Raw genomic sequence first — 27,838 nt, 5'->3', positions numbered from 1 at the left:
TCTTCATTATTTTTTTATTTTGCTTCTCTGACTTGGACACTTCTCCCTTGGAGATTTCTTTTCCATGCAAAGGTAGGTGAGAAGCATGCACACCTGGCTAACCTTATGTCTGTCTTGTTTCACTTGTTTTTGCTTTCCTTTAAATAGAAAACTTGTGCCCACCCATGTACCTGCATCATTCCTGTTTTCTTTCGTACCTGTTTCCTCTTTGGCAGAAGTAAAAGCTTAGGGTAGACATGTCTGTAATGCTAACAATTCAGTCTTTCCACGCAGGAAAGTTATTCTTCTGTGTGTGTACATCTATACGTGTATAYCCATGTTTGGTGCCCATCTGTGCGAGACTGCCTCTATTTACCCAACAAGTAGCAATAATTGATTTAGGTGTTTGTTTGGGGAAGGGGTGCTGGTAGAAAGGGAATAAATGTGTGTCCAGCAATTCACGTACACGGGGAACTGCAGTAGGGAATGTGTTTGTCACACATATTCACTATCTCTTTATACATGACTATAAAGGATATAAGTAATGTGAATATTCTAAGAGAATTTAAAATTTATCCCTGGTTAGTTTGTATTGCTATGCAGGGAAGAGGGTGGGAAACAGGAAGGGTTACAAAATCTCCTCCCTGGAGAGGTAATTGTCTGAGACTTGTATATATTTAACTTTTCTTAAAACCATTTCACTGTTCACAGGCTTTTTGGGTTTGGGTTTTTTTCCTTTTTTTTTTTTCAATGATAGAGTTGGGTCTTGAATTTGGGTTTTATAAATTGATTGTTCTCAGATTGTTTATGATTATTATTGCATTTGAACTGCATGTGCAACATCCAAAGAGTCTAAAGAGGGACAGGGAATAGGATGTACTTTAATATACCAAATGCATCGTGTTCTGTATATTAGTGGAAGCTGTTGGCTGGAGTGTGGAGTGAAAAGGAAAAGAAAATTAAAAAAGAMGAAAACCAGAAATAATGTTAGACATTGCTGACTGACAGTTGTCTGGCATATTTTCTACCAATGCTGTGGGTTTTGAAACACTCTTGATAGATACCTTTTGCTTCTTGGTAACAGCTGCTGTGTGAAAAGTACTAGGGCTTTAAAAAAAAAGAAAGAAAAAAACCCAACGTGCATCATTTCCCTGCAAATTATTACAAAGAAAAATGGAAAACATCAAAAAGCAGAACTTGCTCTGCTTTTTATCTCTGCTAATAGGGAGCGTTTTTCTCATTGATCTGGGAGTTGCTAGTGGTTCTGTATCTCTGTTGCTTGGTAGACTGCTATGTTAATTGTCAGATGTTTCTGTGTGCTATTGCAGAGCTATTGGTCTTAAATTTGGGCTGGTGATTAAGGATATATTATCTCAGAAGAAGGAAGGGTCTGCTGACCTGCTCTCAGTGTTTTCACTCCAACATGTAAACTTCTGAATCAGTGGAAAGGAATAGACAAGCTCAAATCTTCTCAATACYCCACCTGTAAAGAAACTTCTGATTCAAAGCATTGGGTGGGGAATACAAGAGCCCCTTCCACCGTATATTTTAAGGATACCTTCTGAGTCCCCTCAGCATCCCTTCCCCACCTAGCGCTACCCATTTCTTGGGTCTTGGCTGAAGCACAGCCTCTGGCAAGAGACAGTTTCATAGAGACCTGAAGGGCTTGTGCTGCTGCGCTGAGAGGATTTTTTTCTCTCTCTCTGTTAAAAAACATAATGGTTTCATGACACTGGCATCATATGGGTACTGGTAGTTTCATAAGAACAACAGCAATGCTCACCCATTTGTGAAGGTCTAGTACCACAGTCCCGTTCCTACAAGGGAGCCGGTAGGCAGGTATGTACTGAATCTAGGCATTACACCTTCCCACTCACACACTGGACTGAATTGGGAAGGCCATTTGGGTCAGGCTGGCTGGGAGRAGGCACAATAATTGCCCAGGAAAGGCTTGGCTGTGACTCTAGCAGGAAGGTTGGGAAAAGCAGTTTTCCTGCAGATCTCACTGGGATATACGTGTCAAAGCACTGGCCAGCTTAGTGCACAAGTAGATGCACACGTGTCTTGCCAAAAGATCTCGTAGCGAATATTCCAATGGAGAGTGAGAGGGACAAGGGGGGAGCTTTAATCTGCCAACATCTAAAAGGTTTGTCTTGTGAAACCTAGATTGCTCTGACGGTGCCAGTCGTCGAGGGGGGGGGTATGCCAACCCACGTCATTTTTCTCTCAAAAAATCGCCCCTTGTTGCTGCCTCAGGAGCACTGCAGGCAGTGAACCCGGCTGGAGCAGGGCCAGCACAGCCATGGGGGAGCGGGGCTAGAAGGGGATGCTGATTTGCAGGGAGCTCATTGCTTGCCTCTCTCTGTATGCATGTGTTTCTGGATAGGCAAAGTGGGCTTGACTGTACCATGAGAAGAAGACCAGCTAGGCTGCTTGGGGTCTGGCAGAGTACACATGTGATGCTGGGCGAGCTTCCTTGGGGCAGTTGTGCCCCCCGGCTTCTCCGTGCATGCCCCGGGCTTGTCCAGTGTGCCTGGGCCTCCTTGAAGTTCTGTTAATACAGTCGTACCCCAAACTGCACCTCTTGCTTCTTTTCTAGTCCTAGGATCCTTCCTTCTCTCCTTTTACCAACCTACTTCACACCTGGCTGCATTATTGCTACCTGATCTAGTTCAGAGAATTGGTGTGTCCGTGCCCAATACAACTGAGCTCTAACCAACAGCCTTACAAACTGCTACAGCTGCCCTGTCCCTTGCATTGCAAATCAGGCCATGCAGAGGTTGCAGACAAGGATAGCGTAGGCTGAGCCCCTTCCACCTCTGATTTTTAGGAAAAGCTTGAAATTCCAGTCTCTGCTGCAAAGAAACCATATGCTTGGTCAGCTTTCTTCTGGGAAAAATGTTGAAATCAATTTTTATTCATTTTTCTCAAAGAGAACAAATATCTACAGCTGGAAACTCATGAAATGCACACACAATGATAGAGCTCTTTAAAAGAGCTGTACTCCGATTTAAAATAAATTGGTCTTTTATCAAATCAAAGTCCTACTACTGCAAATTCAACCAAGCAGGTAGATGGCTGCATTTGCACAGAGCCTCGCTAAAATTGCTGGGTGCGTGGATGCGCTCAGAAATCAAGTGGTGCAGGTGAATCTGCAAGATGAGGTACAACCATTACTTAGCTGTATTTTTAAAAATCTCTTTAGATGTGGTAATATAGAGGTCACTTGAAGAGTGTTTAAGATCTACAAACCCCCAACCTGTTACTGGAAAGTAAAGGCTTCTTAACAACTATGCATAGATGTGTAATTGTTTATAATGACCAAATATAGTCAGCTAATTCAGTTTATTCAGCTGTATTTGAAATGCATACCTTGAAACTCTTAGAAATCGCGTAGTCGTTTGAAAAATGTCTTATGCTGGTACAAAATATATTTAAGTCCTCTAATCATAACTCAGACTACATAAATCAGCCCACTAACTTGGTAATAAACTCCTTGCTTTCCCTGTACTCTTCAGCCCACTGTGGCTGAAGCATTGCGGTGTGCCCTGCAGAGCAATCAGCCCAGTGTATCAGGGACTAATTACAATAAGGAGATCTCAGGAAATGCCTTACTGCTTGCCTTAGACCAGAGGTGTGTGCTGCTGTGGTATGAGGGGATAGAGGTGATGTCTTAGCTAAGCAAGGCTCAGTCATCGTGGGCTTTGCAGGTCAAAACAGTCCTTCTAGCCTGTGGGGAGTGGGCATGCTGCAGGCTCTTGCAGGGAAACACCACTCAGTTGTGTTCTCTGCAGCGGCTTGTGTTTCCCCAGACCTTTAGGTACGTGCAGAGTGCAGTACAGCAGCCTGATCCCTGTGTGACACAGGCAGGATTAGAAGGATGCCTCCAAAAGGAAAGACTGTTCCCTTCTATCAAAGATATGTGTGTGTGTGTTTTTAAAAAAGAAAAAAAAATCATGTCTGGTCTCTGCTTCTGATATAATTGCTGACTGCAGTGCAGACACCAACGTCCTCCTCCATCACATCCCGATGTGAAGCTTGATGGGGGTGTTCTGTGGAGGACCAGAAAGTGGTATTTCCTTGTGAAACCATTGCCACTGGAGCTTGGAGTTATAGCTGCATGGTTGACTAGGAGAAGAGCTAATGGCCTATACTTTTGGTAGCTTGTGAAGCTACAGGTGGCAGGGAATTTGCTGCTGTGATGGGGGTGCTGAGCGCGTTCATATGGTGTGATCACTGGAGGGGGAAGATCTCTATTTCCTGTCTCTGAAGTGTCAGTTTGGCTGTAGTTACAAAAACAGTGCTGCATAGAAAGCACAGGTGGGCTTAGTGTATCAAGCATTTCTCAGGTGTTGGCTTAGTATGTTTTGCTCATAGGCTTGATTAAATTGCTTGCCAGGCCTGGGGTCAGGAGTGGTTTTTCCTACTAGTTGGACTGGCAAGGATTGATGGGATCTGCTTCTCCTGCTGCTGTGTGTGCATGGTCTCGCATTTCCTCCCAGAGCGGGGGCTTGGGCACTGATGATACCCTCAGTGGCTTGTCTTCCTTTGGCATGATTTTTGCCTTTAGAGCTACTACTGTAAAAGGAAGTTTGCCAGTGGGGGCAATGGGAGACAGGGGGTGGGAAGCTGTGTATGTACTGTGGACTCTTTTGGGCTGAGTTCCTTACAAGGTTGTCTGCTCTGGTGAGGGATTGGACTTGGATTACAGAGCGCATGTTCGTATGCGGCAGTTGCTTGAATTGGTGCCTATGCTGATTTTCAGTGATTTGTATTTAACCAATTATCTGTTTTGATTTTTTTTTTTGTGTAAGGAAGGAGAGAAGGGGACTTTTCAGACTTACATGAATGAGTAGCAGCCTCAATAGTCAAGTCATATGGGATGCAGAGAGACATCACAAGGTCCTTATCTGCCTACTGACCTGAGATTTAACAGCCTGTAAGGCCTTTGCAGAAAAGATACCAGTGTTGTCTCCTCTATACTTCTAGATGATTCCCTGCCCCCTTTACCCATCTTCATAGCTCTATTTCTCTTCTGTATTCCCTCTCCTTTCCAGAGGCAGAGCCTGGGGCATCATCACACACCACACAGCTTCAGCTCCGATCTTATTTTTGTTTTTGTCAGAGTTTGCTCTAAATGTGCATCTGTATTTATGTAGATTATCTCTTTTGGAGGCAGGGGATCTGGAGGATGGGCAGTTGTATACAGGGTGGGGAGAGACTGGTACGACATAAAGCTGACTCTTGATGCTCCCCAAACCATGACTTCTCCTTTAGGATTGTATTTCCTTCAAATGTGTTCCCCCCTTTTGCATTCTTTCCCACTTCTCTTTCCACCTCAGATAATTTTGTCTCCAGAAGTGAGCAGTGACATAGGTTGGGATGAAGCGAGGACATGTGTGTAAAGGTGGGAGGTTGAACTGCATGCTGCACTGTGATGGGGAGGAGGTGCTCTCTTCAGATCTCATCACTTCTTGTAGCCTGCCTCTTTGCTACCTCTGCTCACAGGTCCTGAGCTACCACTGGGATGGACTGGGCATTAGAAGTGGGACAAAAGTGGCAGAGAGGTTGGTCAAATGGAGAAAGGAGAGGTGGGGAGGGCAGAGGCCTGTGTAGGACCTGCAGGCTTAGCCCTGCTATCTCCACTTCCTGTGGGAGGACAACCGGGCTAGGGCTTGAGAAAGAGAGCTGGTTGTTTGCGTCCCTGGGAGGTGAGGGTTGGACAGGAGGGGGACTGTCTGCAGTGTGGTTTGCATTTATTGCCGGTACCAGCCCTGGCTTGTACTGTTGCCTTTTCTGCAGGTCATTGCATTGCAGTTGCGTCTGCTCATGTGTCCTGTTTCTGGATGTAGTGGGGTTCCTGCAGGGCTGAATGTAAGGGTGCTAAAAATAGGGCTCTTGGGGGAGCATAGGCAATTTAGGTGCTGTAAGGGGATGCACCTGTAAAGCAGTTCCTCCAGGAAGGCCAGGCAAAAAGGCAGAGTTTCTTGCTTCTGGCTTAGCCCAGGTGAATGACCAGCCTGGAAACAGCCCTGGGGACTGCTGTTTTCTATTTATTCTCAGCACAGATGCAACAGGGGCAGCCGCAGAACCTGGTGCCTTCTCTCCTCTGAGCAGGCAGCAGCGACAGCTCCTTTCCCCCCTTCACGGGCCTCTCTGCAAGGCAAAAAGGTGGAGGGGAGTGGTGGTGGGAAGCAGGCTCTTTGCATGCTGCTTTGCCTCTCCTGCAAGTGCTTCATGCTCTGGCTTGAGGCTAGTGTGAGGACAGCTCCAAGGCCTTCGCTCCTGGGAGTCCACAAGAGCACTTTCTTCTTCTTTATCATCTTCATCGATCCTGTCTGAGTTAACACCTTCATCACCTATTGGAAGAGATACTAAACAGCGTGTTAATGACTTTCCCAGATGATGATAAAACAGATTTGCACTGCCAATGAGGACACAGAAAAGTAATACAAAGAGAAATAGAGAGGATAGAAACATGGGCAGGAAATAACGTAATGAGATTCATCTTAGAAAAATGCAAGCTAATGCATCTGGGGGCAATACAAGCTGAGTGTCTGCTGAGGGAAGGCAGGGATTTGCTGTGTGGGAAGGGAGGACTGGGGAAGGAAGGCACAACAAGACCGAGGTGTGACAGTAGATGGCATATCAGACATGGGCTTGCAGTGTGATGAGGGCAGCAACAGAGACATCATGATTGCAGTCTGCCTCTGTGGCTGGCTGAGGTGTGAGCCCTCCTGGGATACTGCGCTTGGTTCTTGGCACGTCATTATCAGAGCAGTATCGGTAGTCAAGAGCTGTTTTTAGCGAGGATCTACACAAAACGACCAGAGGGCTAGAGAGATTAATTTATGAGCAAGGATTAAGTGCTAAATATGTGTAGCTTGGCTAAGTGGTGTTTTAAGTGAAAGGACATGATAAGAATCCGCTCATGTGAAAAGTGCCAGTATTTTTCAGAGGGGGAGGAATTACTGAGAGTGGAACAGACCAAAGAGGGTTACAGAGAGCAAGGGGGGCAGGTTGGAAAGAAAAATGATTATGGGGCAGAACTTCCCTATAGATATGACTGTCAGAGTGGGGAGTAGTCTTCCAAAGGAGATTTTGATGTGACTGTTTATTTGGGACTCCAGCAACCAAAACATTTTGTTGAAAACAGCTATGTGTTCTCTAGGCAGCAATGGGATGAGACTGAGGTCTTCAGTATCGAATCTCGGACTCTCAAATGCCCTGTATACTTAAGGCAGGGTAAGGACTTTCCTGCAGGAAACTTTCCCTCCCCTACATACCTCCTCAACCCAAAGTGACTTGGTCCTGTGCCTTCTCTCATCATTTACCTTTTCTCCATTTCACTGGTGACGTCTTTACTGATCTCTGCAGTGTCTCCTTCAGGCTCAGCCAAAGGCTTCTTAGCAGCACAAGCTGATTTCCACTTTGCCATGCCAAGGACAAGGGCCTGAGGATGACCAGGGCCAGGCTATTACAGCCACACGAATGGGAAGTGGAGTGGCTGAAACCTACTGTGATGATAAGGGTGGGAGAGAATCCAGGAAATTGGGGCTTACTCTTACTACTGCTACAGGGATACCATCTGTGGTACTGGGAAAGGTGAGCACCTCTCCTCCCCTCCTACCCACTACCCCAGAGACCTCCCTGCTGAGCCCCTGCCCCCTTGGCAGCAGCTACCCTAATTTTCCTGAATTACAGCAAAGTTGATGACAGCAAGGTGTCAGACATTTTGGGACTGACTGCAACTGCCTCCTTTGTTCTCTTCTTTCCTCCATCCTTTCTGATGTGGGACTGACCCAAACTCTTGCAGAGTTTGGGCCAGAGGGCTTGATTATTTTTATTTCCTTTCCACAAGAAGTGTCCTGTGCTGAGAGCAGTGCAGCCAGTACTACTCCTTCCTCTGCTTGGGAGAACTAAGAAATTTCTTCTGCTCTCTGTTCTGAGTAAGAGGAAGACTCTGGAACCGCAAAGGTGTAAAAAAGGAAGCTGTCAAGCTCCCTGAGTGAATCTGCTGCAGGTTAATAACTGCGTAGAGATAAGGCTCATCAGTTATCCAGCTGTGTGCCCAAAAGGAAATGATCAGTAGACATTTAAACAAGTGGAGCACTTGGAAGACCTTGGGTCTGGTCTAGGCCATGGATGGTGTGTTTCAGAGTGCACCTGGGGCACTCCTGCTCCTGGAGGCATTCAGTTCAGGCACAGTTTGAAACAATTTCTTCTGAATTCTGCCACATCCCATTGCATTAGGAGGTGCTGTGAGAAGTACTGTGAAGATGGAAGAGATGTGAAAGCTCCTCTCTCAAATCTTGAAGAGATCAGTAGGATGTCGTTAGCTACATGTGGGCTAGTTGCTAGTAAAAGGGACCCTATGCCTCCCCACATCCGTATGCAGGCAGGTGCACACCTCCACTCGCATGCAGGCAGATGAGAACAGGCAGTGACTTACATGAACGCACAGAGGAACATGCAGACACCAGGTGAACATAAACACAGAGGGAGCTGTGTACGACTAATTATATTGTACCACTGCAAATGCTCAAAACGTGAAATCTGCATGACTAACACATCCCCACAGTCAGACACATGCATCAAAGATAACACACAACCAGTGCTTACCATTTATAGCAACAAACAAACATAGGCTCACAGTCATGTACAACAGACCACCCCGAGAGGCACACACGCACACACAGCTACCAAATGGATTCGCCCACACACATTCATAAATATACCACACAGTCAGAGACATCCTTAAACAAGCCCATGTCTGTGTGAAGCCAGCCTCAAGAGTGATGCCCCAAGATACTCATGAACTTTCAGAGGGACATGTGGAGATGAGGCACATGCATCTGTTAATAAATATACACACCACGAATATTGCTCTAATTTACAGGGACGCTTTGCCCCGCAGCAGGAGATTGTCATTTTTGTCCCACTTCTACAAGAGTGTTGCACAGTGTTAGCATGACAGAGTGACTGTTGAATTTCCTGGTGCTTTTGAGTAACAGGTAAATAATCGTGATAGCTGGTCTGTAAAGAACTTGTGTCCCCTCAGGATGAAAAGTGCTATAGAAATGTAAAAGCTGTTCTTACAAGAAATGTACTCTGCACTTCCATCTCAGGCTCAGGACGCAGGGTTCCTTGTGTGAGCGGTTTGCGGGAAAGACGGGACAACCCCAAAGCAACGTGGGCTGATGAGTGATATGGAGCTAAGGTGAAAGATGGTTATGGAAAAGTCTAGAAATGGGGAAGGTGAACTATGAACTATGAACAGTTTCTACACTAGAGGGGCAGGCATCCAGCTGGCCTCTGGGTGAATCTGCTTCAGCATGGAAATAGTGTGTGGGGCAGAGGCACTCAAACTGGCTGTGCTCTGGGGACCTTTCTCCCGTATTTCCCTCTCCTTTCTGGCAGTGGAAGGCTCCTTCCCCAGTGAGAACACAGTAGTCAACACTATTCTGTCTGCACCCTGAAGGTTTTGGGTAAAGATCTAGATTAGCATTACATGGGGTTTTGCTTCACCTATCAGCCCTCCTCACCCACAGTTCCCGAARGCCCATCCTTGCACAAACCCTATGTGCAGAAGAGGGGCAATGTGGAGCTGGGAGTCTGCTTTGGCAGGGGAGCGATGCATGTGGTGGATTGTAGGCTTGTTCTGCTGTGGCATTTTGGTCAGTTGTGACATGGCTGGTCAGATGTGGTGTTACCAACTGGGAGCTCAGGGCCTGCTACCCCTCCTGTAGGAGGGGACCGTGTTTCAGCAGGGACCTTCCTGTGCGATGCATGCTAGGAGGTGACATCAGCCTTTTGTGACAGACACCCCCAGTTTGAAGCACCTCCCCTGAATAGTGACATTTCTTCWTTTTCCCAAGCACTCTTCTTTGCTCATTAAGTCTACAGCTTCCCTTATTGTTTCAGACCAGCTTTTCTCCTCCTTTCCCAGAGGAATTGCAAAATGCACCCTCTGGCCTTTGAACAGGAGGACCAGGTGCTTTCTCTAAAGAGGAGAAGGGCTGAGGCAAGGGCCAGCAGCTTCTCCAGCACGTGGCCAGCTAATGAGCTCTCTCTGCTAGCTCGTATGTCTGTGGCAGACAGCGGGCGCACAGGTGTGCGTGCCGCTTGTGGCGCCAGTGGGAGTTAAGTGTGGGGTGGCTGAGGTTTTAAATGGCCCTTGGGGAGGGATGGTGGGAAGAGGAGCACGGACTTGAGGCCTGGATGCTGGTGAAGCTTTAATGCTGGCTTTGTGGGGAGAGAAGCAAGAGACTGTCAGACCGCAAATACTTTCCCTYGCTTGGGGAGGAAAGTGCAGCCTTTGCAGCATCGCTCCTCTGGCGATATGATATTTGCAGAGGAATGTTTATGTACATTTGGGGGGCATTTGGCCAGAAAGGAAAGTCAAGGTGGGGAGAGGAACAAAGATGTCTGCCAGGCTGTCCATCAGTGACAGTGGCATGTCCCACAACAGGGGCTTTGAAAAAGGGGACATGGCGGTGGAGGCTCTTGCTGCACTGCAGAACTAGCTGTGCCTCCTGGCAGGGGCTGTGCTGCCCAATGACCCCGCCTGTCAAGAAGCACCATGCCAGCATGTTGTGTACTGTGCCAATACCCTTCTGAGACAGCAGCAGAGTTTTACAACACTAGTTAGGCTAGGTGAATATTTCAGGAGACATGCAATTCTTTCCCTACAGAAATGTAGTAGCAAAAGCAGATAATGAAGCTGGTGAAGGGGTTTCTTCCCCTTGTGCTACTGAGATTTTTGTTTGGAAGGCTCCCCTTTTTGAGGAGGCCTTAATTTTGTTGATGGATCTGGCCTGCCACCACCAGCTGGGACTGGCCTTGCCTGAGCAAAAGGTTGACATTTGTTTGGCCTGAGTAGGAAGAACGTGTGTCTGACCATCTCTATGACTATTTAACAGTCCTCTTTTATTGCCCTTGTTACATCAGAACAGCACTTGCAGAGAAGGGAGCCTGAAGGCAGATTCTGGAGCCTCTAATCCTGTCTGATCTTTCTAGTACTGTCTTCTAGCCAGATATGGACCTTCTTCTTTGATRCATATTTTTCTGTGTATGTATTGTACACATATGCCAAACTCATTCCACTTTGTCATTTTGATTTAAATATGGCCTCTCCTGGGCAGAAACAGTGTAGTGGGCTCACTGCAGCCACAACAATGCTACAGTAGGAAAAGGCAAGTAATTGCAATCTCAGAGAAAACACTGATGTTACATGAGTTCCATTCTGGCCAAAATTGCAGGATTATCTGATTCCAACCTCTGCATCTGACCTGGAAGCAGTAAAGATTCTGGATCCATCTCTAGTAGGAAAATCAGTCCCCCTTTAAGGCTGCCTTTTGCAGTATGACTGTCTCTGCATAAAAGTCTTGGAAGAGCCCCACTGCTTGAGTTTCCCCTGTCCATCTCTTGACAGAGCATATTCCTTAATGTAGGAAATATGCTGTGACCAGGGATGGTTTGTGTGTAAGAGTAGGGTTTAGTTTGAACAAGGAAAGAGGTATTATTTGGTTCTGCAGTGGGGCAGCTGTCATTCTAGGGCTGCATTTAGGTTGAGGATTCCCAAAGGGATTCATTTCTGCATTCATATACCTCTAATGAGTCACTCCAAGCTGCACAAATTGGAGCAGATAAACTGTTTGTGATGCAGTCAGTACCTGCTTTTGCTGAATTATCAGACTGTCTTGCCCCCATCAGCTATCTCTCTTAGACTTGGGCTCGTCCGCGTAAGTGCCATGAGCAGAGCTGTATCCCAGAGTCCCAGCTGCATCTGACAATGGTAAAATGAAGAAGAAACCATGAATATTTGCTCAGTGAGAAAGCAGGGAAATGCTAACGAGGTTGTTTCTTTTATTCCTTTGTTCTGTTGTGTTGTTAATTATGAAGCTTTTTACATTGCGTTTTGGAATTGCCATGCCCTCATCAGCATGGATGCTCTGAGCACTGTAATAAGTCATTGCTCCTGGCTGTCCCTGCTAACCTTTCTCTTCCATGTTGTTAATGTGAAAGAAGCTGGGCTCAGCCATAGCATCTTAATAGGCTGTGAGGGGGCCAGCTCAGAGCACGTGATGGAGAGCTGGGTGGGAATAGGGAATGGAAAAGGTAGCGTGAGGAGTTATGTGGGTGCTCAGAGTTAAAATCCTGGTGAAAGTGAAAATAGAAGTGTTGCATGGTGGAAAGGATGTGCTCTCTCTTCTGAAACTGGGGTTAAAAATAATAATAACAGCATCTTAAAGCCATTCAGGAGACACAATACATATTTCTATCCAGTAGCTGCCAGCCTGTGGGGTAATGAATTCAAAGCGTCTCAGTGCTTTCCCTTAAGGGACATTATGTCTGCTTTCTAAACTTCTGTGTTTGCTGCTCTTTGTTTTGACAAATATCAAGCCTCAAAGAACAAGGATCTGGATCAAAGCACCTGTTAGAAACTGGGGCCTGAAAGTAGGGTCTTAGCAGGGAATAATGGGGGACTGCAGCCCAAGGTGGAATCGTTGGCTGGAAGTAATAGATGAGCGTGATGGAGAGCACTGGAGAGCATGGATCTGGCTGTGTGGACATGAAAGGTGTCTTGGACTGAAACATCAGGGGTGCAGCAGGCCAGGGCAAAGCAGGCTCAGCAGAGCTGTGTGTGAGTTGTGCGCTCCTAGAGTGAAGGAGGCTGAGCCAAGTAGTAGGAAGAATAACCTAGAGCTGAAGAGCAAGGACAGAGGACTATGAGGAGATAAGCTCCATACTGTGGATATTGCTGACTGATAACTCCTTTGCTCCTGATGATCTACTCTTTCCAGACTGATGTGTGTTTGAGGGCTCTTGTGTTACTTTTAAACCTGCACTTGTAGCATGTGTATTCTGAAAACTCTGAGCATGGCAACGGGATGAAGGGTAGAAAGAATCCATCAGGCCGTGATCAGGTAGTCCTTTGGCAAGATCTTTTCCTTAATAGTGCCACTGTAACACCCCTCTAAGGCCAGGCTTTGGAGTTTATTTCATTCTCCTCACTTTAGCAAGCCTTTCCCACTTCCCCTGTGTTATTTAATGGAGAACACTTGGCTTTGTGTTTTACCAGAGCAAGGCTGCCATTAAGTGCGCCCAACCAGGAAAGTGATGTTCTTTAGCAAAGGCACAGTGTTCTTCAATACTCAGGCACCACTGAGTGTGAGATCTGTTCTGCTCTTCCTACACCCAGCTACACACTCTGACCTTTCTGGTTAGTGGAACAGCTTTTGCAATGTGCCTTCCCAGTTCTTCTGCTGTTGTGGCATTAGAGAGCTTCACGTGCTCCCCTAGTATTTAATTCCTGCTTATAGTTTGCATTATGGCTCTGTTAGAATCAGAGCCTGTTCTGTGTGGAACCTGTTCTGTATAGATTTTACAGTCTCAGTCTCAAGGAGCCTACTCAGCAAACGATGTAGAGTAAGGACAACACGGTGTTTCCCCAGGAAGGAGAGAGCATGCTTGAGGCAGCAGATATGAAGCTGGGTTTGGCAGGATTGTATAAGAGTTTGGGAGGGCAGAGTGGCTGTTGTATCTCAGGATGCATCTAYATCACTCTGTATTGCAGTGCTTGAGGTGGCTCCAAAAGAGTTTGCATGACCACCTGAGATGGTGCAGCAGTGTGTTAAGGGGCCAGGGTGTCCCAGAGGCTACAAAGCTGGAAGTCATGAAGAAGACTAGCCAGAAGAGTTCTGTTAGAGATTGAGAGAAAGAGAAATACTGGCAAAAGCTTGCTGTCCCACTCCCACTGTTTGTTTAGTCCTGGGGAAAAACAGCCATGGTACCCYCTAAGGACCAAAATGGAGAGTTCTGCTTAAAATTCCTTTGGTACCGTGTCTGGCCACAGTTGATCATTTGTCAGAGCTGTCAGTGCTGTGGCTCTCCCCTGCTCTGAGATCACTAACAGAACAAAAGTATATTGTGCCCTTGTTGCTGATTCCTCATGTGAGTTTTGTTTCCCTTTCTCCTCTCCTCTCCAGGGGTTCTCACTTGCGGCTGGCATGGCAGAGTACATCTCCCAGCCTCCCTCCACTTGGCACTCAGGCCCTCAGCCCCCTCATACCTCTGCCATCTGCCCACTGGAGTCCATGGATCTGGGGATCTCGGAGCAGCAAACACCATTGGAGCAGCATCCATCCTCACCAGATCTGGGTGAGGATGAGGAAGTCAACTCTCCACYGGATCCTGATGTTCCGTACCCCGACTTGGCCCCGGTAGTGTTCTTCTGCTTGAAGCAGACCACCAGCCCACGGAACTGGTGCATCAAAATGGTGTGCAACCCATATCCTTTCCAAGCTGCCTTTTCTCCCTGCTCACCTTTCACTCCCTCCTGCCCCATCCCTCCCCTCTCCCTGCCCTTGCAGCATGCCTGACAGGTAAGGAATGAAGTTTCCTACATATTTAATGAACTGCTTTGTTCCTCACTTGCATTTAAACAGAACCTCAGCTGTTGCAATGTGTGATCAAAAGAAGCTGCTTATGAAAGAGGGGACTTCAGAGAGAGCTGCTGTCAGTCGTAATCACAGAGAGGAGATGGATGAGGGTGCAAAAGAGGGCTGAGGAGAGGTATTTTAACAGGCCTTTCTTTCCTCTTCCCTGCTCCCTTTTCACCACTGCCCTGGCTCAGAGAAGGGAGCCTGCCGCTCCAGGGGACTTGTTGGCAGGTCACCGTAAATAGCAAAGGTGATTCTGGCCTCTACTCTCAGCAGGAGAAAACAGAGCTCAACTCTGTTAGCAAGAGCTCAGCTTTTCCTTGGTGAGTGAACCACTATTCCTGGGCCTCAACTGCAAAGATGCCAAGGTAACCTCATGTCTGGCAAGCCATCATGACTGTCCTGGAGATATCTTACCTTGATTTCTAGCCAGGAATAAATTGGAGAATCTAGTCTAAATTTGATGCTGAACCTCATACTTTCAGTGAGAGATCTTTGGGACGTTAGCACATGCTCCCCTTTTGAAGGAGGTCAGCCAATTGCATGTGTATGTCACCGTTTATTCTCAGGGCCTTGATTGCAAAGAGGCCCCAGCAACAAAACAGTGCAGATAGTAGCCACCTGCACTATTAATTAGTACTGAAGCCTCTAGGAAGTAACTTCCTCTGTGGCTATCTGACTTGATTCAAGATAAAAAGCAGATGGGGGAAAGCTTGCTATTCTTTAGATCATGGGAAGCTTCAGAGGGGGAAGAAGTAGAGTAGATGAGGAGTGATTAAAGAGATTGGCGTAAAGTTTTACCTAAATCTTCTTCTGGCTAGAGATCTCCGGTACTGATTTTTTTTTTCTCTGAGAATTTTTTAGTTTTAGGATAGGTGAGTATTATAAATAAGGATAATTACTATGTTTTGGGGGCACTAGCTTTTAGATTAAATCTGAGTGTGCAGGCACACAGTAGAGACTTGTAAAGCATTACTAAGAGATTTTTTTGGCTTTAAGAACCAAATCCTGAATGAAGTCTTGAGGTGCTGTCAGCACTAGCAGGTGACCTTTGATGATGGATGAATCTGGAGATTTATTTCAATCTCAAACCTGGAGAAAGGTTTGGTTTCAGATCTGAGTTCTTATTTTACAGTTTAGAAGCTCTTAGAAAGGTTATGTAGTTTTAAGCACAGGTTATACTGAGAACTTGTTGGTGATCTAGAATTTCTTTATTCCTTTCTATTAGCTATTGCTCAAAATATTGAAACTTCGTATTGAATTATGCATAATTTTTCAGTCACTGTATGTCTGCAGCAATTGTTGTGACCTGGAAGTCTTGTGGGGACTCGGGGTAAAACATGAAAGGTCTGTGCTTTCATGAAAAAAGCCCCTGCAGGGGCAGGCTGGGTCACTATCTCAGGGCAGCACCTGGCTTTTTCTGAAAATTCAGGAAAAAAAAGGGAGGGGGCATTAATTAAAAGCTTGTTAATCTTGTTGACTTCCTACTAGGCCAGAACTTCATGACTGTTAGGTTATGGAGATATCTTCAGTGGACTTAAAATGGAAGTTCTGATCATTAAATAATATGTGGCATTTTTTGTAAGTGTGAAGTGTGAAGTCATTAACCRCTGAATTTCAATTTAGGTAATTGCATTCCACCTATTTAAATCCCCCCTCCCCTGTAGATTATTTTCTCTGCCATGAATAGTCCTGCAATTGTTATGTGCTATTAAACAACTGCCGTATTCCTTTGCTGCAGTGCAGTAAGAGGAGAAAAGGGTTGTGTGTATTTAAAATAACTTCTGGATGCATTGTAGTATATAAGTGTGTGATGCTGTTTCTGCAAGTATTGTAGACCCTAACTCCATTTTGAGATATTGATAGTGTTGTTCCAAGCAAGACTTGAGGTGTATCCCCAAAGGGAATATTTACTGTGCTGTATAGTCAAAAGGAGCCTGATGCTTTGAAGTTAGGTGACTAAATGCTTCTGGAGTGTTTTTTACGTACCAGAACATACCAGAATTGCTCTAGCTTATTGTTGAACAGACTTTTTTTAAATCCTGGTTAACCTTGTTAGATAGAGATATTTTATATTTGCATTACGCAATGCAAAGTACACTTGCAGCCTGGCCTGGCTTCTAGTGAATGTGCCCGTCTTTGAAAGGAGCCTGGCTTGATTCAGCACACTAACAACCAGACTGGTTACAAACCGTTTTGTTTAGGTTGATTTCTATTCTATAGTTATATGAACAAGCACAAAACTGGTAGTTCTGAATTGCAGACAGTGGAGCTGTTGCAGCTGAAATGTTAACACAGTCAATATTTGAGCTATGGTTATGAGAGAGATTGTACGCACCCCCCACCCCTTTTTATGAAACATGAATTACGTGTCAAATAGGATTTCAAGGTAAGCTTGGAGGGGAAATAGGGTCAAAAGAGTGAAATGTGTTTCTAAAACAAATGCGTAACGTTCATCTTATGAATTTACTAAGTGTTTAGATCTAAACATGCCACATGGCATCTTACAAACGGATCTTGATGCATTTTGCAAATTATGAGAAGGCTGAGAAATGTGCTTAGGCACCTGCGTCTCTGTTGGCCTCCCTGGGATTCCATAGAGGGTTTACAGTTCATCCATCCCTAGGGTCAAAAGCAATAGATTCAGTTTGTCCTTTGAGTTTCTCTTTAAAAGAAACTCTTTCCAGGAGGCCTCCCTTTGCTGTCATGTCAATATTATAGATATGACAGCAAGGGTAAGAATGAAGTGTACCATTAAAAAAATCAATGCTAAAACTGTAGCAGTAACGAGACGGGCCCTGCAGTTCACCACTCAGCCTTTTTTCTTTTTTTTTTTTTTTTTTTTTTTTTTTTTTTGCATTTTGTTATATAGCAGCCTTCTCTCATTTGTAAAGTAGCTGTTTGGGCTCCTGTTTTTCTCTCATGCAGTAAAATGTTGCATTTTCAGTTGGTTTTAGTGGTGTAGGAGCAGGGAGTCAGGTCCCGGTTGTGCAAAAGCTTATGTGTGCACTTAATTTTTAGCACTTGGAGCTACAATTTTAGAGGATGAAAAAGCAAGGTTGCTTCTTGAAGCCAGTATGACTGGTTGTGTTTACTGAGGGGCTACCCTGTAACTCGTAAGCTTTAAAGATTCTCCAAGCAGCGGTGTTACCATCTTGTGTCTCTGAAGCTCCTAGCGTGCTTCTGGGGCTAGTTTTCCTATGAACTGTATTTGCAGCTATATCAGCTTGGGCTACATGTTTGGTGTGCAAGAAAACAGGACTGGCTTTGGGCATATTGACAAAAGACTTAGGAGAACCTGCAAGTTTATTCCTCACCTTTTCCTTGCCTTGTACTATTGATGATTTTTACATGTGAGCAAACTGAGGGCAAAATGCTTGTATATTAGAATAGTAGTGTTTCATGGTGGGGACTGCCTCTACATSGTCAGGATAATGTATCAGGTGTTGGAGGAGCAAAAGAAAATGGTTTGCGTGTGAGTCAGTAATTAGTACTCCTCTCAGCAACACTGCGCAGGTAATGCTGTGGGGTATGGGGACAGTGTGCTGCCAAAACTGTCGCTTTTCAGATGACACGTAGCTGAGGTGCTGGCAAATGTGCTCATTAACGAGCTTTGGGTGCCTTTCTTCAGGATAGCTGTGTTACAATTCACAGCCTGGTCAAATTTCAGTTCAGGCAATTTGTTCTTTGAGTGAAACTCTAGCAACAGCTTCAGTAGTTTATTGTACTTAYGTTGTTGCCTGGTATACTGTTAAAACTTGCTGCAGTCTTTATAACAACTGGATGTAGTTTATTAATAAGCAAACACCAGCTGAAAATTTATTCAGATTGCTGTAATATTTGATGCCTATCTTAAGGCCTGAGCTCCTGTAATCCCCTGATTAGGTTTACTCTTCTTTTTTTTTATATATATATATGTATGTATGTATAAATAAAGGTACACATATAAAAAAATATGTTCCCGCCTCTTGCCTCTCTAGCACATAGAGAGAGAGCTTGGAAATGTGGTGAGGGCATATAGTAATATATGAAAAATTGAGTGTCTTATGAATTTTAAGCAATCTTCATCATTTTTGAAGACCTAGGGATCATGGCTTTCCATTCCTGGGGTCAGCAGTATCAGCTTTTGTATGCGTAGCTGGCAAGCACTAAAATAGGTCTGTTACTGCTTCTCCACTGTAAAGATAGATCTCTCCTGTCTCTCTTTGCCTGTCCTGTGAGTGAGATTTGCAAAGTGTCTGGCACTTATCTGAGGCCTTGTGATAGCTTTGTGTCATTACAGGTAATCAAGAAGATGTTACTACTGTGCCCTTAGGAATTAATTGATTTCTGTTGATTACATGGCTATGTAGACTGCCTTTCAGTTAACAGATATCCTTATACCTGACACCCAGGCAGTCCAAGACAGTATTTTTCCGTAAGAAGTTATGCATCCTCTCTGCATTCCATGATGTGCTAAATCAACTTTTCAGTTGTTCYTGTTACATTGGAAAGTGAACTAATCCAAAACTCTCCAATGGAAAGGCAGTTTCAGTGGTACCAGTGTTCCTCTAGGATTGTACTGAATGCTTTTTAAGCTTTAAAAGGGGGCAGGCCTGCTTTAGTGCATGCTGGGTTTTCTGCCAGTCTACCAAGCTCACTACTAGTGGAATAAAGTTTGCTTCTCAGCAAATGAGGGTAACTTTTCAATTCATAAGCCAGTTGTCCATAAACTTGATTAGTATTTCAAGGCAGCTCATGCACTGGGTCACCACAGCCATCTCCTTAGGATCAACCTGTCCATGACTTCACTCATCTTTTTTTTTTATATTAACAATATATGCTTTAAAGTGGCTGCTTTTGGTATTTGTGAAAAAGGTTTTACTATTAATAGTTTTCTTATTAATTCTTCTCCTGAAGATGACTGGATTCATGTCACCTAATTCCACTTGTCTGAAAACTAGACATCCAAATACCCTCCCTAGATAGTGGGAGAGAAAAAAMCATCCCTAAGAGGCAATTCAGCATCCTGAAATTAAACCCTTTTCTTCAGAGGGGGAAGGCCCTCTCTGGAGATGCCTACTCTTTCTTAGTAAAAGGGGAGCCTGGAAAACTGACCTCTGGTTAGTTAGGTCTGTAACCTTAAAGTAGCTAAAGCTCTTTGGGATGTGTCCTTCCATATCTGTTCTTGCTTGTTAAGACCAACTTGTTTAGGTTTCCCCCAAATGCTATGGAAGAAGGTAAAAACAAATATAGAGAACTTACTTAGTTTTGGAAACAATGCAGTCAGGATATTTTAGTGTCTCCATAATGAAATATTGGGCAATCTCAGTTCTGTCTGTCTATTGGGGGAAAAAATATTGTCTGCCTAGACTCTGAACCAGTGCTTGGTTCTCTTCTAGAAGGAAAAAAACATTTCCCAACTACAGTTTGTAGGCAAAGATGAGTGCAAGGCGCAGCATTACAGTGCTTAGGACCTACACAACCTGCTGGAAAAGAAGAGATGGGAGGGGGAAAAAAAAGTGGGTGATGAAAATGTCATTAGTGTGGGTCATTTGATATGCAAGTTTACAATGGGAAGTTCAGAGGCACAATCAGACATAAATTTGAATTCAAAGTCGTGTATTATCCTTAGTAGCACACAAAGGATAGATGTGTTTGAACAGGATTTGCATGCTTGTGATCTGTAAGAAATTGGCTGGGTTGTGTCTGTGACATGTACACTATCCCAGGCGAACAGATGCGAAAGGATGAGGTCTAAATTTGATTGTCTTGCAAGTTGGTCCTATGTGTCCAAGTGTGAATGCTTGGACAGGCTATCCCTCTGGCTCTCATCCCTGTAGCTTTTTCTATGGAGGTATTTATAGAACGAAAGTGAAGGCCATGCTTCTGAAATGAAACAGGACAATAGCACAAACAAAACAAGGGCTCTGACTTCATCTGAAGCCCTAATGTCCATAGGGGCTAACAAAATTAGAAGACAAGTCTGAAAAGAATCCTTAACGCATCTCTGCTGTCTTCATACAGAGCTCTGAGTGTTTTCSCTGTTAGTGGAGGAGAGATTGCTGCTGTTGGAGGAGAGGCTAACTGAAAAACATTGATYGGTTTAGGAGAGGAGTACTTCTTGCTATGTGTGTGTCCTACTGTGGAAAGTAATAAAAGACCTGGTAATGGTCTATACCCTGGTGCTTCAGGAAAGCAGGTCTAGGCTTCTTTATGCAATAGCTTCTTTGTAAGGTCTCTTGATATGGTCCTGGGATTTCTAGCCAACATATACAGAAGGTTTGGGAAAGCAGATGGATGAGGATGAAGGTCATATTCTTGACTGGTGTAAATCACTGTTCTTTTGCTCATGAAAACAGACCTATTTACACTACTCTTTGCTTGTGAAGATTGGCTCTGTCACATATTGTGCAGCGTTATCCAGTGGAAACAGTGTTAGTGCCAGACCTGAGGGAAATGCYGCATTTGGTACTGTTAGACTAGAGGAAAGGGATGATGTCCCCTGAGGAGTGCAGGGAATGGAGCAGTGCCTGCTTCCAAATACCTTCCCATCCTGACGCAAAGTGTGTTATTGAAATGGAGTCAACACTGAAAATCCTTCTGGAGCATATTTGTGTTTATTTGCTGGCATATATTTTGCCTCAGAGATGAAAACCACTTGCTCTATGAGAAATGGTCAGTCTTTTTCAGTCTCGGTGAATGCAGGAGCAGGGTGTGTGTGGGAGCTGGAGGGGGCTCTTAGAGAAATACAAGGGGAAATTAAAAAAAAAATCATTTTTGAATATAAGACCTATAAAATACTCTGTTAGAAATAAACATGCAGTTAAAGGTCTGCTTAATATGAACTAGATAATAGTTCTAATTATCTAGAACTATAGATAGTTCTATAGTTCTATAGAACTATAGATAGAACCTTAGCTACTAACAAATTGACTAGCTGCCTGTGTGAGGATTTGACATTATTYCTACCCCAGACCTTGAGGAAAGGCCTACAGCCAGCTGAACTTGCTGTATATCCTGATCGTAATACCTAACTGCTGTTGCTCTGGGTGAGGAATGGTTAACAGAGTTGCAGCACTTCTACAGCAAGTGTCCTGCAGTTGGCCCCAGGATGGGTAGAAGGAAGGTCTGCATGAGTAACTTGGCCTATTTCAGACCTGGGGAGAGAACAGGAGCAAAGAAGCTGCCAAGCTTTAAGCTTCCTACCTTTAAGCTAGGAAGACAGTCCTGGAGAGAAGCTCTTTGGAAGATGGAAAGATATGAAGGCTGCATCCTAGTGTAACACAGACTAGGCACAAACTTTGCAAGTGACCCCCAGTAGTAGCCCCTTTCTTGCTGCCTCCCCCAGCCCCATGGCCTGAGTGAGGAAGGGATGTCCCCCATCATAGACCCTCACGAGTATGTGTGAACATACATGTGCTGGGGTGAGGATGATCCCCTGGCTTATGTTGGTGTATGACTGGGTACAAGAGCCCTCTGGCAGCCTGTTTAATGTGTGTACCAGGGAGAGGTAGTGGGGCAATGGGCAAGACAATATGAAGAGCTCAGCTATGTGTCTTTTGCATGTTATGGCATCTTGACTAAGGACAGAGGAATAAAATTCACCTTAGGAGAGGAGTGAAGACCCTTTTACTTGGGGAATGTGGCTGCTTCTGAAGGGCTGCATGCTTCAGTGCCTCAGATCTCTCATAACTCTTGTGACATGGTAGAAGTGTCTGTGTCTGGATAACAGAGCTGGAAGTGTGTTTTAGAGAGGGAAAAGATTGTGGCAGCAGCACTAATCTGCACAAATCACTCATTGCCTTTTTACGTGTACTGCTAGTTTAAGCCTCTAAACAAATAGATTTTGAAAAACAGGGATTCAGAGTTTTAACGTGGGGAAAACCAGTGAGGAGTAAACCGCATAAAAAGAGTCTCTGTGACCAGCAGTGGGGACTGAAACTGAGTGCTTGTCAAGCAGCAGGCTGGAGTGTTCTTGGAGACAGGGGAGGAAGGCTGCAGTACCCAGCCTGGTCTGGTCTGTATGGGTGTCCTGGGAAGCCTTGGGAATGGGATCCCAGCGGAAGGCATTACAGAGTGTGTGTGTGTGTGTGTGTGCACTGTGCATGGCCTTGCAGCTTTTGGCAGACCCTGCATACTTTTTTCTGGGGTTTGCCCTTAGTTAAGCTGGTTGCACCCACTCCTCCTTGCTTATTGCTGGCACAGAAACAGGGTTATAAAATTTTGGCTCTCAGGAAGAAGTGTCATTGAATTTACCCCCTGAACTTCAGAGTTTCTCCTAGGGTGAGGATGGCAATCAACTCCCATCTCCATTTCTCTTCTGTTTCTTGGCCAAGACCTTTCTCCCTGGTTTTGCTCCTGGTGTGCATGTACCCTTTTACTTGCAGCTTCATGCTTCTTCTCTGTCACAGCTCTTCCTCTCTTCCTCTCCTCCTGGCTTGTCAAGGCTTCCCAAGTCCTTTCTGAACTTTGTTCCACGACTCCTTAGGCACTTGTCTACCCACATTACACCCCAGTGCTAATTGTCTCCTACCCTGCACATATTTTTCCCTGGGATGTCCAGCAGTTCTTTCCCTACTTATCCTGTGCCTTACCTGAGTCCCTTGCACGGCTCCTCTTCATGCTTCGCCCTGCCTGCCGGCTGGTGGGTTTTTTTCTGCCCATGGAGCAAAGCAGCAGGGGCAAAGAAAACGTTTTCCCTCTGTGGTGTATTTGGAGCGTGTTTCTCGGGGGTGAATTGCTGTACTCCCTGTGCMTAGACATGCCAGGAAAATGAGGTTTCCAGCCTTCTTGCTGGGGGTGGAGTGATGTCAAGAGGGCTGAATGGCAGTGGGAAGTGCTTCTAGGCTAGGCTGACTGTTAAAAGGGGCTTTATCTGGTTAGCAAGTCTGGCTTTCTCAGCTCTTGCCCMTGGATCATGCCACTCCTTGGGTCACATGTTCACACTGGGCTGCCTCAAATTAACTGTACTTCCCTGTCAGAGGCAGTGATGCCRTCTCCTCTAGTCTGCTCTGCCTCTTCTCCCTGGAAGAGTGTTGCAGGCTCTGTTTGAGGAAACAAGCAGAGATCACTTCAGAAAAAGCTTCAAAGGAGGGGATGGACTGGCAGAAGGGGATTTTTTTTTTCTAGAGGACAGTACAGTTGTGACCCTCAGCTAAAGAAGGAGGCTGAGACAACTGGGTTGAGCTGAGCAAAGGAAGCAGGTAAAAGTGCAGCTGGCCTTGTAAAAGAAGAGATGGAGTGTGATTATGAAGATGTAAGACAAACTGATGGGGAGCAATACGTGGAGGTTATGTAGTTTGSGAGCAGTCACTCTGGCACCACACTGCAAATCCCAGCTGAGCTTGGCAGGCATCTCAACAAATCCTTGTAATCAATGGTATAAAAGGCAGCTAACAGATCTGAAAGAATCATCATGAGCACTTGATCTCTGATTGCCATCATGCACCAATGAAGCTGAGTAATGAGGTGGTGTAAAGGTGGTATAACCCTCCTTCCAGCTCCAGCCAGCCCATGGAGCTTGCTACTGGAGATGGCTCTCAGCAGAGGAGTAACTTTCAGATCTCTGGTGGCACTTGCAGTTGCAGGTGTTGACAGCACCCAAGGCCCAAATCTGCTTTCATCTGAAGYAGGTGAAGCTGTGTGGCTGTGACTCCTCTGCAAGTGGTTTATAGTAGGCAGCCTGTAATTGTCTTGCTTACCATAGTGTGGCCCTTCAGCTCACCATGTCTGGCTCTGTAGTGGTTATTGCCTCCCTGCAGAAGACTCATAGGAATTTGCACCGATGGCTAGTTTGGGGCTGGAGTTTCAGTGGCAGTGCTGTGCTTAACTTTCACCTGTGCAGTCTTGACTGCAAATCCAGCCTGATGGGAACAGAAAATGAGAAGCTTAGCTCTGTGTGATAGTCCACCTCAGCCTTTCTGAAGGACCTTATTCTGTTCTTCCTTTCTCTCCAAGTTTCTACCTACCCATTGGAACAGCCAGTGAAGATTAGGGGAGGGAAGCAGCTCCCTTGGGGCAGGAYTGGGGACATACAATGTGGGTTGCCATCTGTCCCCTGAGACAGTGGTGTCATTTACATTTGTGTACTGCAGCTCATCCAAGAGGAAAGAGAAATCTGTTCRTGATACAAAACCACACTCTCCTTATTGCTTCTTCCTTTAGTTCTCCTCAGTCTCCCAGTCCCCTCATCATTGCCTACTGTGCTTGAGTCTACAAAAACAAGCTGCTCATGTCCCTTCCCCTCCTTGAGCGTGACTCTCGGGGCTGCCGAGTCCCCACAACTCCTCCTGCAGCCCTTCCTGTGACTAGCCACCCTGTCTCTCCCCTYTCCTTTCTCCATCTGTGGCAGTCTGTCATTTTTCCCTCTACATTTTTTTTCCCTTTCCTTCTTTGTCATTCTCTGCTTTTACTGCTGGCAGCCTGTCTCTGTTGATTGCTGACACCCTTGAATTGGCTCTTTCTGTAGAGTGCCCTTCTTATCCAATATCGCTGAAAACAGACTTCTGTGGGGGGAGAACAGGTCATGTGTATTTAAAGGTAGGATTTAAGCAGGGGAAATAACTTGTTGGCCTCAAAGGAGGAAAATGGTCAGAGTTGTGGAGAGATGTGAGAGCTTACCTGTTTTTAAAATAATGGGTTTTCCCTAACTATGGAGTAACACAGCAGAGGGATAGGAAAGGTCTATGGCAGAGGCTGAATGTGAGGGCGGTAAAGGGGGCAGGACTTGGGGACAAAGGAGAATGGATGAGAAATAAAATATCAAGTGAACTTGATGGGTGGAGAAAGRCTGGATGGATAGTAAGGTGGTGATATCCTAAGCAGAGCAACSCAGGCTTGGCAACTGTGCTGAGGTGCATTGGGATTTTCACTACTTCATGCTTCTCATCCTTGCAGGTTGCTTTCCAGCCCCTTCATTCYCCTAGCTGTGGGAATAAAAATGTCTGTCAGCATCTGTCTTCCTGCGTCCTCCYACGTGCAAGCAGCAGCCCCAAAATTTCCCTCCCACCCTGTCCGCCTGCAGGAGTGTGGAGCAGGGCTGTTGCTGATGAGGAGCTGCATCTGTTCCTTCTGCTCCACACTGTCGGGCAGGGTGCCAGCCAGCCTGGGGGCATGGTCACGTACCCYGGTAAGCCTTGGTGTCAGAGCAGCTGGCCCTGGTCCTGTCTGGGGGACAGCGGGCTCACCGCTGATCCTCGCTCTTTGGGGACGGTGAATGCAGACAGATGTGAGATCAGCGTGCTGGCTAGGAGCCACCAGTCTATTGGCTCTGTGCTGTGGCTTGAAGCCTGGCCAGGCATTCAAGAGTTTGAATAAAAGCTGAACCAGTCCTGCTGTCTCAACCTGGTTTCCAACCCCCAAACCTTTGTGGGAACTAAGTTTCATCTTTACTTTAATAACCCAGTTTTGTTTATCACTGCCTCCCTGGAGTAGCATAAATGTTGAAATACCACAGGGGCTTCCAGATTGCCTGTAACGTAAAATAACTGGATGTCTTGAGAGAGAGAGTGAACCAAATGTACCTCTTGTGGGATTTCTGTTCCTGAAGAGTCAGGAATGAAAAGGGCTAAAAATCAGCACAAATCCTCCAAGAGAAAGCTGCTGAATCCAGTACTTGTAACGCTGGTTATGAAATCTGCCTCGACAGGCAAAGAGAAGGAAAAAATGAAAAGAAAACACATTACAAAATACTAACCTTCCGGTTGAAACAAGCAGTTTGTAACAAACAGCAGCTGTTCTGTTTCATGGCATGGAAGAGGCAGGAGTTCAATATTTGAGGGGGAAGAAGTATCTTCTATGCAGAGGTGAAGCTCTTTGAAGTCAGAGATCCAAAATCTCTTCTTGCCTTCCAAACCTCGTTTGTTATTTAGGAGCACACTAAAATACCATGAAGATGTACTTAGCAAATCTGCATGACATATCATTTACACTCCCCCCAAAAATGGTTCCGACATTTGCATGTACCCTGTGTCTTGCTTCTCAGCCAAGAATTTAGTACCCAAGTGCTGCAATAATCCCTCATACAAATGCAACTTCATTATTTTCTACAAGATGTACTACAGATTATTTACCAGTCTGTTAGCAAGCTTTGTTATCAATAATTAAGCTAAACCATACTTGAACAAAGTACCTTTGTGAGTATCATAATTTTTATATCATTGTTTTTTGTTCAAATCCACCAATTTGTGATGTAATTCTTGCTTTTAGTAGGTTTTCTTGTTTTACGGGTGAATCTGGCAGGCTCTGCTGTGTTCATATGTGGGAGATTCAGGCTAGGCCTTGAAAACGTTTATGTTATAAGTGAATTATATCTTAAAAAAAAAGATGTGCTCATAGAAGTGCAATATATTCCCTTCGTGGTACTGCCTGATGTTCAATGCCACTGGCCAAATGTGATATTTCTTAATGAAGGATGTTATTTTTTCCTTATGGCGTTTTTTTCTGTCCCTTGTGGCTCCTTTGTGATTCATTTCCCTGATGCAGGGAAGCAGGATCCTTCTGTGCTTTGGAATTTGCTTCTCTTTTCCTTGCACTTGGAGACCCACTGCTTGCAACCTATCTGTTGGCAACTGCACTAATCTTCTCATCTGGAGCCCTCTTTAGAAATGAGATTTTAGTGACTGGAGGGTCCCTAGGTGTTAGTCCACTCTTGTATACAGAAACAGCATCTGGAGGCAGAAGTCCTTATATTCTCCTATAGCAGTCAGTTCTTCTGCTCCCATGCTACTGCCTCCAGCTTCTATTTCTTACAGGTTGACTCTGTTATCGCTTTCCCTGAACTAGTGAACCCTTGATAATACTTTTTTTTTTCATTATTTTTTTCCCTCCTCGTTGAGTACAGAGAAAGATGTTTCCTTGTCATGTTTGCCCAGCAAGGTCTCTGAAATCACACAGTTCATGCAAGGGATATTTGGGCCCGCACAGACAGAACCAAAGAAATACAAGACTTCTAGTTTTTATTATGTRCTATGTGAGGTGGTTATCCTGATTTCTAAAGCTGCTCAACTTTTCCCTTTATAACTTACTCCTCATTTTATAACATGTGTTTTTCTCTTAACTAGACTTTAACTTGAGAGCTGGGAAACAGAGACCAGGCAATAGGCCTGGGAAGGGTGCTGCAATGAGGCACTGAGAATCTCAGTATGAAAATGAGTCTGGAGGAGCAGGCAGCCAACAGAGGGGCCAAGGTGGAGATGGGGAGTGTGGTGGGGTACAGGCAAGGACTGTGGTGATGGGGTGAGCGAGACTCCTGGAGAAGAGGATTGGGTTGGCTGGCCAAGGCTACTGGAAGGACGTGTAATGGGGGGGAAGGTGATGATTGGGACAGGAGATGGGAAGAAGCAGAGTGAGAAGAGGAAGGGGCTTGGACAATAAGCCCATGWGGAGGAGGGGGCTGGCAGGGATGGAGGGCTCAGCCCAGAGTGAGAAGGGGT

The 27,838-nt window shown here is 45.3% G+C and overlaps 1 protein-coding gene across 1 annotated transcript in view; it reads left to right on the top strand.

Annotated features, from left to right (window-relative positions):
• CACNA1I (calcium voltage-gated channel subunit alpha1 I) overlaps positions 1 to 27,838 on the top strand; it is a 181,843-nt gene that overhangs the window by 3,663 nt on the left and 150,342 nt on the right. Inside the window, exon 2 of the mRNA XM_085323614.1 lies at positions 13,971 to 14,272. Within this exon, the coding sequence (XP_085179740.1) occupies positions 13,992 to 14,272 (281 nt within the window). The 5' untranslated portion in view covers positions 13,971 to 13,991. The remainder of the gene's footprint in view (positions 1 to 13,970; positions 14,273 to 27,838) is intronic.

Source organism: Rhea americana, unplaced genomic scaffold, assembly GCF_003343005.1.
Source record: "Rhea americana isolate MKP2758 unplaced genomic scaffold, rheAme1 scaffold_85, whole genome shotgun sequence".
Taxonomy (NCBI): Eukaryota; Metazoa; Chordata; class Aves; order Rheiformes; family Rheidae; genus Rhea; species Rhea americana.
Note: the sequence above shows the minus strand (reverse complement) of the source record. Positions and strands in the feature narration are given on the sequence as shown.